The sequence below is a fragment of the Schistocerca gregaria genome, chromosome 2 (genome assembly GCF_023897955.1).
Source record: "Schistocerca gregaria isolate iqSchGreg1 chromosome 2, iqSchGreg1.2, whole genome shotgun sequence".
Lineage (NCBI taxonomy): Eukaryota > Metazoa > Arthropoda > Insecta > Orthoptera > Acrididae > Schistocerca > Schistocerca gregaria.
In genome coordinates, this window is record NC_064921.1 from 806973816 (window position 1) to 806987170 (window position 13355).

General features: G+C 38.0%; 1 protein-coding gene across 14 annotated transcripts in view; it reads right to left on the reverse strand.

The window, feature by feature from the left end:
• LOC126335092 (probable ubiquitin carboxyl-terminal hydrolase FAF-X) overlaps positions 1–13355 on the reverse strand; it is a 316568-nt gene that overhangs the window by 207296 nt on the left and 95917 nt on the right. For all 14 annotated transcript variants that reach the window (XM_049997991.1, XM_049997988.1, XM_049997999.1 and 11 more), the window contains 2 exons: positions 8366–8466; positions 8157–8257 (listed from right to left, as the gene is read on the reverse strand). In XM_049997991.1, the coding sequence (XP_049853948.1) occupies positions 8157–8257; positions 8366–8466 (202 nt within the window). The remainder of the gene's footprint in view (positions 1–8156; positions 8258–8365; positions 8467–13355) is intronic.

A 13355-nucleotide genomic window follows, 5' to 3' on the forward strand; every position in this document is an offset into this window, starting at 1 on the left:
CAGATATATAACGTAAAATAAGAAAGCAGTCCTTGGCATAATACTCATTTCAAAACTAGACCTCATAGTACCCTAATGTTTTGTTATGAGGTGATTTTAACACAGATTTTTCTTATTACTATTTCAAACTGTATAAAAATTAACAAGGTTATTTGTGAACCCGAGAAACTGTATAATTGGCAGCTTATGTTCTACTCAAGGAGAAAATATAAAACCTTGGTGGGAAGTTACAATGGTAAAAACTGTGTGTGCTGCCAGTCTATAATTTGCCGAAGAAGGGCTTTCTGTAAATTTAAGATGTAAAGAACAGAAATTAAGAAATAACTTCAAGCTTAGAAGCAGTACCAGACAAATGTTGAAACCTGTCTTGCAATCAAAAAGTATCGAGTTTCATGGTAGGCAAATACACAACATTTTGCTAAAGCTGTCAATATATTTGAAGCAAAACATTTTATTTAGTACTACTGACTAAATTTGCTTGCTTATTCACCTTGAAGTGAAGATTTACATACGTTCGTACATATATAGCATTAAGAGATCTTACATTATTTCAGGAAAGAAACAGGACATCAGAGAATACTCATAAAGCATCATAATTTTGCAAACACACAATTCAGCTTGAACAGCACATTTGTATGTCCAGATTCACAATGAAGTAGGTCCCTGGTTTTCAGGATGACTATTTTCTTGGCGAACAAGTAATGTATTATCTCATGCCCGGTTCTTTATTATGGCAAAATCCCAAACATGTAAGAAGATGAAAACGTGCATTTGAAGTTCAGCGAACAGTTGAAAACTAGCCAACAGTGAGGAATGCACCACTTCGTTTCAAAGGAACTGACTACCTCTGCAGAAAAAATCAATGAAAGCCAAATTTCTTTAGCAAACTAACAAAAACAACTTCACTTTTCTACAAGGTGATTACTGCTTGAGTGCTAATAATGTGGAGATAAAATAAAAGCAGAAAAATGAAACTTATAGCATATTTTAGTCTTCCATAATTATGCAACTGTATCTTAATTCACTTGATAGCTTCCACCCACAGAAATCCGTTTTGCTTTCATTTGATTTGAAAGTTGTAAACGTAAATAGCAAAATCACGAAACGTATGTGAAGACTACCAACCTCCATTACAACTTAGATTGCTCTGTGCACGCGCATATCTGGCAGCTTGTGCGCGCAAGAAAAATTTTTCCCGCTGGCGTCTGGTTGGTTGCTTACTGGTACTGCTTATACAGCTAATAGCTACACTTCAAGTAGCCAAAAGCAGGAGAAGGTTCTGCTCATAAGTGACTCAACTGCGCATGCACGTGAGCCCGCTGGCAACTGATCACACAATCTTAATTTAATAGTTGTGACCTCATGTTCATCAAAAGCAGTTTCTTGTTACAAAGTATTGCATAGTCTTTGCGCTAAAGCTTTTGACAGATTTTCCTATTGGCAGACGTTTGTGTGTGCACTATGTTTCGTTGTTGTAAATGGTGCAATTTCTTTGCATCTTAAGTTTTATTATGGTGTTTCTTCTCTTGTTTCAGTTTTATTGTTGCAGTATTATTCTGCAATATTGGGCTAAATTAAAGTTCCTTGTAAGAGTATTAGTTCTCATCAATCAAAATTACAAAAAAATTTTAATGATGACTATTTCCAATGGGTTGTGGTTATTTTCGAATGTTTCCTGCATCTCTAATATTTGACTGGAACACAATTCCATTGGTGTAGGAACAAATTTTTTCAATGTGCCACTGGAATTACATCACAGTCAAATATTAGTGATGCAGGCAATGGTTTGAAAATAAATGCTAATGTTCAAAACTACGCGTATCATTACTCTGCAATCCACAGGTAAGTGTATGGCAGATAGTTTATCTAATCACTTGCAAGCTATTTTTTCTATCGTACCACTCTTCAACAACGCATAGGAAAAATGAACACTTAAATCTTTCTGTGATATCTAGTTTCTCTCATTTTGTTGTAATGGTCACTTCTCACTACATACGTGGATGCCAACAAAATATTTTCATATTCTAAGGTGAAAGTTGGTGATTGAAAATAGTGGATGAATACGGATTGGGGGAGAGAAATGAATAAGGAAGCTGCCTGGTAGAATTTTGCGCAGAGCATAACTTAATCATAGCTAACACTTGGTTTAAGAATCATGAAAGAAGGTTGTATACGTGGAAGAACCCTGGAGATACTAAAAGGTATCAGATAGATTATATAATGGTAAGACAGAGATTTAGGAACCAGGTTTTAAGTTGTAAGACATTTCCAGGGGCAGATGTGGACTCTGACCACAATCTATTGGTTATGACCTGTAGATTAAAACTGAAGAAACTGCAAAAATGTGGGAAATTAAGGAGATGGGACCTGGATAAACTGAAAGAACCAGAGGTTGTACAGAGTTTCAGAGAGAGCATAAGGGAACAATTGACAGGAATAGGGGAAAGAAATACAGTAGAAGAAGAATGGGTAGCTCTGAGGGATGTAGTAGTGAAGGCAGCAGAGGATAAAGTAGGTACAAAGACGAGGGCTGCTAGAAATCCTTGGGTAACAGAAGAAATACTGAATTTAATTGATGAAAGGAGAAAATATAAAAATGCAGTACATGAAGCAGACAAAAAGGAATACAAACGTCTCAAAAATGAGATCAACAGGAAGTGCAAAATGGCTAAACAGGGATGGCCAGAGGACAAATGTAAGGATGTAGAGGCTTATCTCACTAGGGGTAAGATAGATACTGCCTACAGGAAAATTAAAGAGACCTTTGGAGAAAAGAGAACCACTTGTATGAATATCAAGAGCTCACATGGAAACCCAGTTCTAAGCAAAGAAGGGAAAGCAGAAAGGTGGAAGGAGTATATAGAAGGTTTATACAAGAGCGATGTACCATATTTACTCGAATGTAAGCCGCACTTTTTTCCAGTTTTTTTAAATCCAAAAAACCGCCTGCGGCTTAGAACCGAGTGCAAAGTAAGCGTCATGCTTTGCAGGCACAAAGATAAATACTGGCGCCGTAACCTCCGAGTCAGTAAAAATGTGGAAGACGAGCTTTTTTCTCCGACCCGGCTTTCGACCACTGCATTTTCATACATTATCAAGGAAGTAAATACAAATTCCGTATTTTTCATCTTCGAATGTAGCAGCATTTCAATGTACTACGAAAATCCGACTGGCAAGACTGTTTGGGATGTTTGTCAATATGGCCAACACTACGTTCTGAACTTTTTCCTACTTGTGAGAAGAAATGGTTGCCAATAGGAACTTTTATGAATTGTTTATCACACGCAGTATTCTCTTCACCATAAGAATAATATGAATATAAACAGTTTGCCTTGTATTCTTTCGTGTTTGCTGCTATCTCATTTAAATCCTGTTTGCCTAACTAACTACGAAACTCGAGTGAGACAACAGCAAACGCGGAAGAATATACATATCATGTCATGTTTACATTCGTATTATTCTTATGCCTAATAGTGATACAGTCAGAAATGTAGCACGGCAATTGACTAGATTTTTAAATCTAAGATGACTAATTTCTGTGCAGAATATGTACTAAAGAGGCATCTGCAAAGCTTAAACGGAGAAAATTTTTCGCTAAACTCTTGTTCAGAACATCTTTTATCATACGCAGTCTATTATTTGGTTCTTGCTGATCATTATCAAGTAAAGAAGCAGTGTAAGTAACAACAAATAGCAGTCTCTTTCCATTTTTTCGCTAATGAGACAATACCTCTTTTTTTTATTGTAGGTGGCGGTAGTACACACAAAAGCTGGCCATGCCGCGAGCGGCGACAGGTCGTAAACACGCACAACACAGTACAGTAACGCATTTTCAGCTTATAGTGACGTACACACATATAACAAGGAGAACGGCACTTAATCAGATCAAAGAAAAACAAGCAATCAATTCAAACCAGACGAAGCACGTGAAAAAGGAAAGGTACCTGAATAAATATGGACGGAGCACCTGATGCATAGCAATGGCTACCTGGTAAAGCTTAACTGCTAAGCTTACCACTTGAACCAAACTACTGTAGCTGTATCGTCATTCATTCGACCTAAATTGTGTCTAGTATTACAATGGTCAACTTTTTTGATTTGGAGGTGCGGCCTAAAACTTTTCTCTCCCTTTGAATTTCGAGTCTCAAATTTCAGGTGCGGCTTAGATACGGGAATTTTGTTTCCCTTGAATTCGTGTCTGATTTTTCAGGTGCGGCTTAGATTCGAGTAAATACCGTACTTGAGGATAATATTATTGACATGGAAGAGGATGTAAATGAAGATGAAATGGGAGATACGATACTGCGTGTAGATTTTGACAGAGCACTGAAAGACCTGAGTCGAAACAAGGCCCCGGGAGTAGACAACATTCCATTGGAACTACTGACGGCCTTGGGAGAGCCAGTCCTGACAAAACTCTACCATGAGCAAGATGTACGAGACAGGCGAAATACCCTCAGACTTCAAGAAGAATATAATAATTCCAATCCCAAAGAAAGCAGGTGTTGACAGATGTGAAAATTACCGAACTATCAGTTTAATAAGTCACAGCTGCAAAATACTAACGTGAATTCTTTACAGACGAATGGAAAAGCTGGTAGAAGCCGACCACGGCGAAGATCAGTTTGGATTCCGCAGAAATGTTGGAACACGTGATGCAATACTGACCCTACGACTTATCTTAGAAAATAGATTAAAGAAAGGCAAACCTACGTTTCTAGCATTTGTGGACTTGGAGAAAGCTTTTGACAATGTTGACTGGAATACTCTCTTTCAAATTCTAAATGTGGCAGGGGTAAAATACAGGGAGCAAAAGGCTATTTACAATCTGTACAGAAACCAGATGGCAGTTATAAGAGTTGAGGGGCATGAAAGGGAAGCAGTGGTTGGGAAGGGAGTGAGACAGGGTTGTAGCCTGTTCCCGATGTTATTCAATCTGTATATTGAGCAAGCAGTAAAGGAAACAAAAGAAAAATTGGGAGTAGGTATTGAAGTCCATGGAGAAGAAATATAAACGTTGAGGTTCGCCGATGCCACTGTAATTCTGTCAGAGACAGCAACAGACTTGGAAGAGCAGTTGAACGGAAGGGACAGTGTCTTGAAAGGAGGATATAAGATGAATATCAAGAAAAGCAAAGCGGGGATAATGGAATGTAGTCGAATTAAGTCATGTGATGCTGAGGGAAATTAGATTAGGAAATGAGACACTTAAAGTAGTAAAGGAGTTTTGCTACTTTGGGGGCAAAATAACTGATGATGGTCGAAGTAGAGAGGATATAAAATGTAGACTGGCAATGGCAAGGAAAGCATTTCTGAATAAGAGAAATTTGTTAACATTGAGTATAGATTTAAGTGTCATGACGTTGTTTCTGAAAGTATTTGTATGGAGTGTAGCCATGTATGGAAGGGAAACATGGATGATAACTAGTTTGGACAAGAAGAGAATAGAAGCTTTTGAAATGTGGTGATACAGAAGAATGCTGAAGATTAGACGGGTAGTTCACATAACTAATGAGGAGGTATTGAATAGAATTGGGGAGAAAAGGAGTTTGTGGCACAACTTGACAAGAAGAAGGGACCGGTTGGTAGGACATGTTCTGAGGCATCAAGGGATCACAAATGTAGCATTGGAGAGCAGCACGGAGGGTAAAAATCGTAGAGGGAGACCAAGAGATGAATACACTAAGCAGATTCAGAATGATGTAGATTGCAGTAAGTACTGGGAGATGAAGAAGCTTGCACAGGATGGAGTAGCACGTAGAGCTGCATCAAACCAGTCTCAGGGCTGAAGACGAATATGACGACAACGACAACATATGCAAAGCAGCAAAAAAGATAGTTGGAAGAATTGAACCCAAAAACAAGAGGAAATGAATTACAGCAGATATTATTGAGCTTATGGAAAACAGAAGATTATTCAAAAACACAACTGGTGAACAAGGAAAAGCTGAATACAGAAGACTAAGGAATTTAGTCAATAGGGAAGCTATGAAAGCAAAAGAAAATTTTCTTGAGGAAATGTGCAGGGATGTGGAAGAAAATACGCAAATCAGAAGAACTGATTTAGCCTACAAAACAACAAATAAATTTTTTAACAAACATAAAACAACACTCTCTGGCACAATAGAAAATAAAGAGGAGAAAATGCTGTTTGGTGAAGAGATGGAAAGAATGCATAGAGAAGTTGTATGCCAGGTAACAGGAAGACAAGAGCAAGTAGACAAAGATGACAAGGGAGGTGACATTCTGCAAGAATAATTTGACAGAGCTCTGTAAGAACTATGGGACAACCAAACAACGGGTATTGATGACATCCCTGCAGAACTAATAAAGAATGCTGGTGACAGCATGAAAATGATGCTGCTTAAACTTATTAGGTCCATCTATAACACAGGAGAGATACTGACAGACTTCCAGAAATGTATCACTGTTCCTATACCAAAGAAGGTAGCAGCTACAAAATGCTAACAGACCGAACTCTAAGCCTAATATCACATGCATCAAAAATTCTCATAAAAATAGTTCTGACAAGAACTGGAGAGAAAGTGGAGGATATGCTGAGTGAAGATCAGTTTGATTTCAGGAGGGGATTGGGGACAAGAGAAGCGATTGTGGCACTGAGACTCATTATCAAAAAGCAATTACAGAAAAATAAGCCTACTTATATTGCCTTTGTAGACATGGAAAAGGCATCTGATAACGTTATCTGGCAAGAGATGACCAGAGTGTTGAGGAAAAATGGAATGAAGTACAAAGACATCAGCGTGATACTCAGTTTCTATAAGAATGAGGTGGCAGTGATTAGGAACTGTCACCATGAACAAGAAGCAAACATTAGAAAAGAGGTAAGGCAAGGATATGATCTCTCTCCTTTTATATTCAATGCTTGCATCCAGGAAGCCATAGACCAAGTTCGAGAAACTACTGAGGTGGAGATCAAAATTAATAGGCAGAAGATAGACATGCTACTTTATGCAGATGATATTGCTATAGTCACAGAGACAAAAGAAGATCTGCGTAGAATTTTTTCCATTGTTCTGAGGATTTCCTCTAATCAGTATGGAATGAGAATAAACAAGAAAAAGACTAAAGTGATGATATGCAGTATAGGAGCAGAATATGAACCTCTGAGAATGAAAATTGGAAGAGAGGAGCTGGAAGTAGTAGAGGAATTTACTTACCTGGGAAGCAAAATCACAAGAGATGGTCGAAGTCGGAAAGAAATTGTGACCTGAATACAAAAGACCAAAATTGCATTTAACCAGAGAATGAATGTACTCACCAGCAACAACATCAGTCTGAAAATAAGGAAACGTATCATGAAATGTTTCATTTGGAGTGTGGCCCTACACGGATGTGAAACTTGGACAATTGGAAGAAAAGAGAGAAGATGGCTAGAGGCCCTGGACATGTGGTGCTATAGAAGGATGATGAAAATCAGCTGGAGAGACAAAGTAACAAATGAAGAGGTGCTTAGAAGAGTACAGGAAGCCATATCTCTGTGGAGGCACAACCAAACAAGAAGAGACAAACTTGTAGGGCACATCCTACGACACAACATCACTGCAACAATAGCAGGAGGAGATATTGAGGGAAGGAATCAGCAGGGGTGACCAAGGATATCATCCACGCAACAGATCATGAATTACATTGGATGTAACACATATGTGGAAATGAAAAGGAAGGCAGACAGAAGAGAGGAATGGCGCTCTGCTGCAAACCAACCTCAGGGTTGAATACCAAAAGAAGAAAAGAAGACAAGGTGTACTTTTCATTCCAATTGATCCATAGTGGTGAGATATTCTGGGATTTGGAACATAGCAGAAAACAGGAACACACAGTAAATATTTACAAAAAATTAATTTATGCTAATGTACCTTCCACAGATCCCAAAAGAAATTGTCCTTGCTGGTGCGGCATAGGTATTATTTTTAATTAAAAAAAATAACGCACCCACGCTCGTGTGTGCACACAGACGCAGACACACACACACACACACACACACACACACACACACACACACACACACACACACACACACACACACATACTGATTTGATATATAAAAGTACGCATACTGAAATGACAAATCTGGACTTTCATTTACTTTATTGATAGTTCACAATACAATACTACATAAAGATGTACACACGTACCTTTAACAAAAATCGAAGGAAATTTAATCGCTCTTGCACCTGCTGATTGTGGTTATATCTCCCGTCTGGATAATAATTATTTGGATCAATATCTGGGTTCTCTGTGGAAGTAGAAAATGACAAAAGGTAAAGAATTGAGAATGCTATCTAAAAAAAAAAAAAAAAGTATAACTTCTGATTTAAGATTCATGTTTCACTTGTCTTCTTACCCTTAACAGTATTCCTTATCTTCTCCATGTATGTCGTTAAGCTGTTTGTAACCAAAATTACCAGACTATGTTGACTTTGTAGTCTCTCTATAACTTCTTGCCTGTGGAACCGAAATATGTACATTCAGAAAGTAGGAGCCAGAAGAGAATGGAATTAACTAAAATCTTAGTCAATTGTACATAACAGACATGCTTGTTTATGGTGGGGGAAAGGTGGGTGTATGGAGGAGGAGGAGGAGGAGGAGGAGGAGGAGGAGGACAATTAGCAATTTATGCTTCAAGAAGAAGCAAGTAAACATTTAATACAGAAATAATTATTTTGCATGTGATACATTAGCTATACAACTCACCACCGCCAAATGCTTTATGAAAGGGAAGAGCTTAGCTGCACTTATGAATTAAGGTATACATTGGTGATCTATAATGAAAGAAGGTATCGCTCGTGTGTTGGTAAAGTATGCCCCCCCCTACACTGCCACCAAAGTGCAGTTAAGAACAGTGGTGTTACCCTTATGCAAGCGATGCGTACGCTGAAAGAAAAGGAGACCTATGTGCACTGAAGCACCAAAGAAGATATGTAAACAGGCAGAATATGGTGCTGCAGTCACCAACACCTGTGTGTTCCAGTTGGCACATAAGCGATGGGACACAGCATCTTCAACATAATGAAGTAGTGGCGATTTTCCTGTATGACCATGTCACAAGTGTACTGTGAATATCAGGAACCTAGTAAAACATCAAATCTCCAACAACGCTGTGGCTGGAAAGATCCTGCAAGAACGGAACCAATGAAGACTGAAGAGAATCGCTCAACATGACAAAAGTGCAAACCTTCCACAAATAGATGAAGATTTCAATGCTGGGCCATTAAGTGTCAGTGTGCAAACTATTCAAGGGATCATCATCAATATGGGCCTTTGAAGCTGAAGGCCCACTCATGGGCCGTTGATGACTGCACAACAAAAAGCTTTACCTGTAGCCTGTGACCACCACCACCACCACCACCACCACCACCACCACCACCACTGACAATGGGCTGTTGATGACTGGAAACATTTTGCCTGGTCAGATGAATCTCATTTCAAATTGTATCAAGCAGATGAACGTGTATGGGTATGGAGATAATCTCATGAATCTACGGACCCTGCATGTCAGCAGGGGACTGTACAAGCTGGTGGAGTCTATGTAATAGTGTGGGGTGTGTGTGGTTGGAGTGATATGGGACCCCTAATATGTCTAGATACGACTGACAGGTGACACGTACGAGCATCCTATCTGATCACCTGCATCCGTTCATATCCGTTGGGCATTCTGACGGATTTTGGCAATTCCAGCATGACAATGCGACACCCCAAACATCCAGTATTGCTACAGAGTGGCTCCAGGAACATCCTTCTGAGTTTAAACACCTCCGCTGGACACCAAACTCCCCAAACATGAATATTATTGAGCACATTTGGGATGCCTTGCAATGTGCAGTACAGATGAGGTCTCCGCCCTCATGTACTGTTACCAATTTTTGGGCATCCCTGCAAGATTCACGGTGTCAGTTCCCTCCAGCACTACTTCAGACATTAGTTGAGTCCATGCCATGTCATGTTGTGGCACTTCTGCATGCTGGGGTATCAGTTTCTTTGGCTCTTCAGTGTATATGTCCCACTATTATGTGAATGAAAACTATACAGGGACTTGCTGGTCTATCACAGACGGCAATTTGTTCACCTTGATGTGTGGTCTTCAATTCGAAGATTGGTTGGAGGCAGTTCTTAATGCTAGTCCACCCGGTAAAAGCCTAATCAGCTCTTCATAACTATAGCAAGCCTCATCTACCTGAACTTGTTTGGTGTATCTGAGCCTTTTGTCTCCCTCTATTACAACCTCCTACCCATCCCCCACTTCCCTCCCTTATCAAACGGAAAATTCCCTGATGTTTCAGGAAGTGTCCTATCAACTGAGTTGTTCTTTTATTGGCTGGCTCTGAGCACTATGGGACTTAACATATGTGGTCATCAGTCCCCTAGAACTTAGAACTACTTAAACCTAACTAACCTAAGGACATCACACACATCCATGCCCGAGGCAGGATTCAAACCTGTGACCGTAGCGGTCGCGCGGTTCCGGACTGAGCGCCTAGAACCGCTAGACCACCACGGCCGGCTGTTCTTTTATTGAAGTGCTATGACTCTTTTCCCCTAATCCAACTGATTATCTCCCAATTAGTTATTCAGCCTACTCACCTAACGTTCTGTAACATTAAATTTCAAAAGCTTCATTTTGCTTCTCGTTTATCACTCATGTTTCACTTCTAAATGAGGTTACATTCTAAACAAATTCGGAAAAGTATTCCTACTTCAGTAGGAAACATGATGAAAATGAATGCTCCAAAACTAGCTACAATAAGGTAACACATTTTTAATATTTTACATGACATGACTGCATCAGCCTACTGCAATTATCAAGCGACGTCTACCTGGAAGTGACGGCCATACTGCATCTATAGTAAATTTTTTTTTGTGTCATCTTTTGGTAAGTACAATACTTTTTGTTGTTACGAAATGTAAAAATATATGTTTTTGTCAAATATTTGACAGTTGAAGTTTGAAAGTACTTTACTATGCTATCATGTGTTTCAGAGCCTCCTACAATAGCATCCTAGTAAAGAACTGTCAAAATATCTGACAAATGTTTCAAAACAATAAACAGTATTATGCTTACCAAGAAATGACAGAAAACGTTTATTATAAATGCAGTATGGTCATCATATCCAACTAGACATCATTTGATAACGACAGTAAACTGAAATAGGTCTGTTGTGTAAAATATATGTAAAGTAAGACTACCTAAATTTAGATTTTTATTCAATGTTTACTACTGTCACTTTGTCAAAATTGTTTTTCTCACTGTTGCCACTCTGCATTTTATATCCTCTCTACTTCGAATATCATCACTTATTTTGTTTCTGAGACGGAAAAATTCATCTGCTACTTTTAGTGTCTCAATCCTAATGTAATTTCCTTAGCATCACCTGATTTAATTCAACTGAATTCCATTACCCTCATTGGTTAATGTTTAAATTACAACCTCTTTCAGGACATAATCTGTTTCATTCAACTGCAACCAAGGAGTAGTCCCAAGTGGTGGGATTGACTTTCTGAAACCATTTATAAAGTGATTTAAGTTAAGATCCAAGATACCAAATCCTGCAGCCATTCACCATTGTTGGTCCTCATTTTTAAGTAATTGACAAAAAAATATTTCTGAGTGTCATGTGATGCCTACATCATTTTGTGCATTTATTGCCTTCATTATTTCTGTTCTTCCTTTTGCTGGAATTTCATTTTTATTATAATCCCTTCTATCATTTATGTCTTCACCTGAATGATTTTACCTGTAGCATAACACGGAGCTTTCTTAAATATTTATATGACTATTACCATCCACAAAAAATTATGTACTTTAATGAAAAATACATTTTCAATATCGTTGCACAGATAATATTGAAAGATTATTTCGTACTCTTAAACATGGCTGCGAAACAGCAACTATGTAGTCCAAAATAGATTGAAAAATCAGCCATCAGTTACAAATAAAGGTTTATTATCCCTTGACCATGGTTTTGATATTTGTAAAAGTATATTCTTCAGAAGTGATGGCACTAAAAAGGCACACAACAGTTACAAAATATTTTTTTTAATAGAAAAATATTTGAGAAGTAAACGTAGTCACTTATTACAGCACATGATGCAATAGGTTTCACACGATAAAATATTTGTGTACATTACACATACCTTATGTCAGTGACTAAGGCCAACTGGTACGAATATACAGACTGAGGCAACCAACAAAATTAGGCTACACAGGGTGCTAAATACACAAGCATAAGAACCGTGCCTTGGTTGTGTTTATAATTAATTAAGTATGAAAATTCCTGTACAAGGCTATTAAAAATATAAAAAATTACAGGTGTACATTCTGTATAAAATTATTAATACATTTGTTGACGGAGTAATATTGTAAATAAATTCAGGGTGCAGAAGATAAGAGTTTTGTTTCCAAAAGAACACTGTTACAAATGCAATAGGGAAAGAAGTGCACGCTAAAACAGCCTCACTATAGGAAAAAACTTCTGCTTAGCACTATGGAAGCTTCAGTAATAAGAAAAATGGGAAAGCAATGGGTGCTATACACATGCGTGTAAGCACTGTGTCTTGCTGATATTAAGTAGCATAATTTTACATTAAGGCAATATGGCAATTTATTGTAGAAGGCCACCAACAAATGCTACAATTTTAGAAGTTTACATTAAATATAAAATCTGTAGTACATTTATGTGGCACAGTGATACTGCGCGTAGTTTTAGTGTGCAGAAGATAACAGATGACAAAGTTTACGTCTGTTACCAAAAAGGTGAAGGACATAATGAAGGGATAAAGTTGCATCACAACATAAAATGTTACATCACAACAAAAAGTTACATCACAACATAAAAACAGAATCTTATATTAAACTGTACCAAACTGTATCAACATGTGTTGACAAGGCCACAAAAAATGAAACCCAGTGATATGAAATGTCAGGAGCTCAATAGTAGAAAAATATATTTTGAGGAAAACAGCATGTTTCTTGATATTGTCAGATTGTATATATGTATTACGTGACCATGAGCAGTGAGCTGCAACTGATAGTTCAAAATGTTACTGTCTCGCTTAGCAATGCGTTTATGAATTTCAAGTTGTTCTAAGAAATTTAATTCCAGCCTTTTTAACTTAAGTAAAGCTATGGTTTCTTCTAATTTCCTTGAAGAAGGGCCTGAAATAAGTAAGTGTTCGTCAAATGAAGAATTATGCACATATCCCTCTTTCTTGCACAACGGGTGCTCCTTATATCTTGCTATAGCTCTATCCATCTGCCCTTTATAATATCTAGGGCAATCTTTACAGACACCGGAATTAGTGACAAGAATCTTATTCAATTTTTAATGTATGTACTA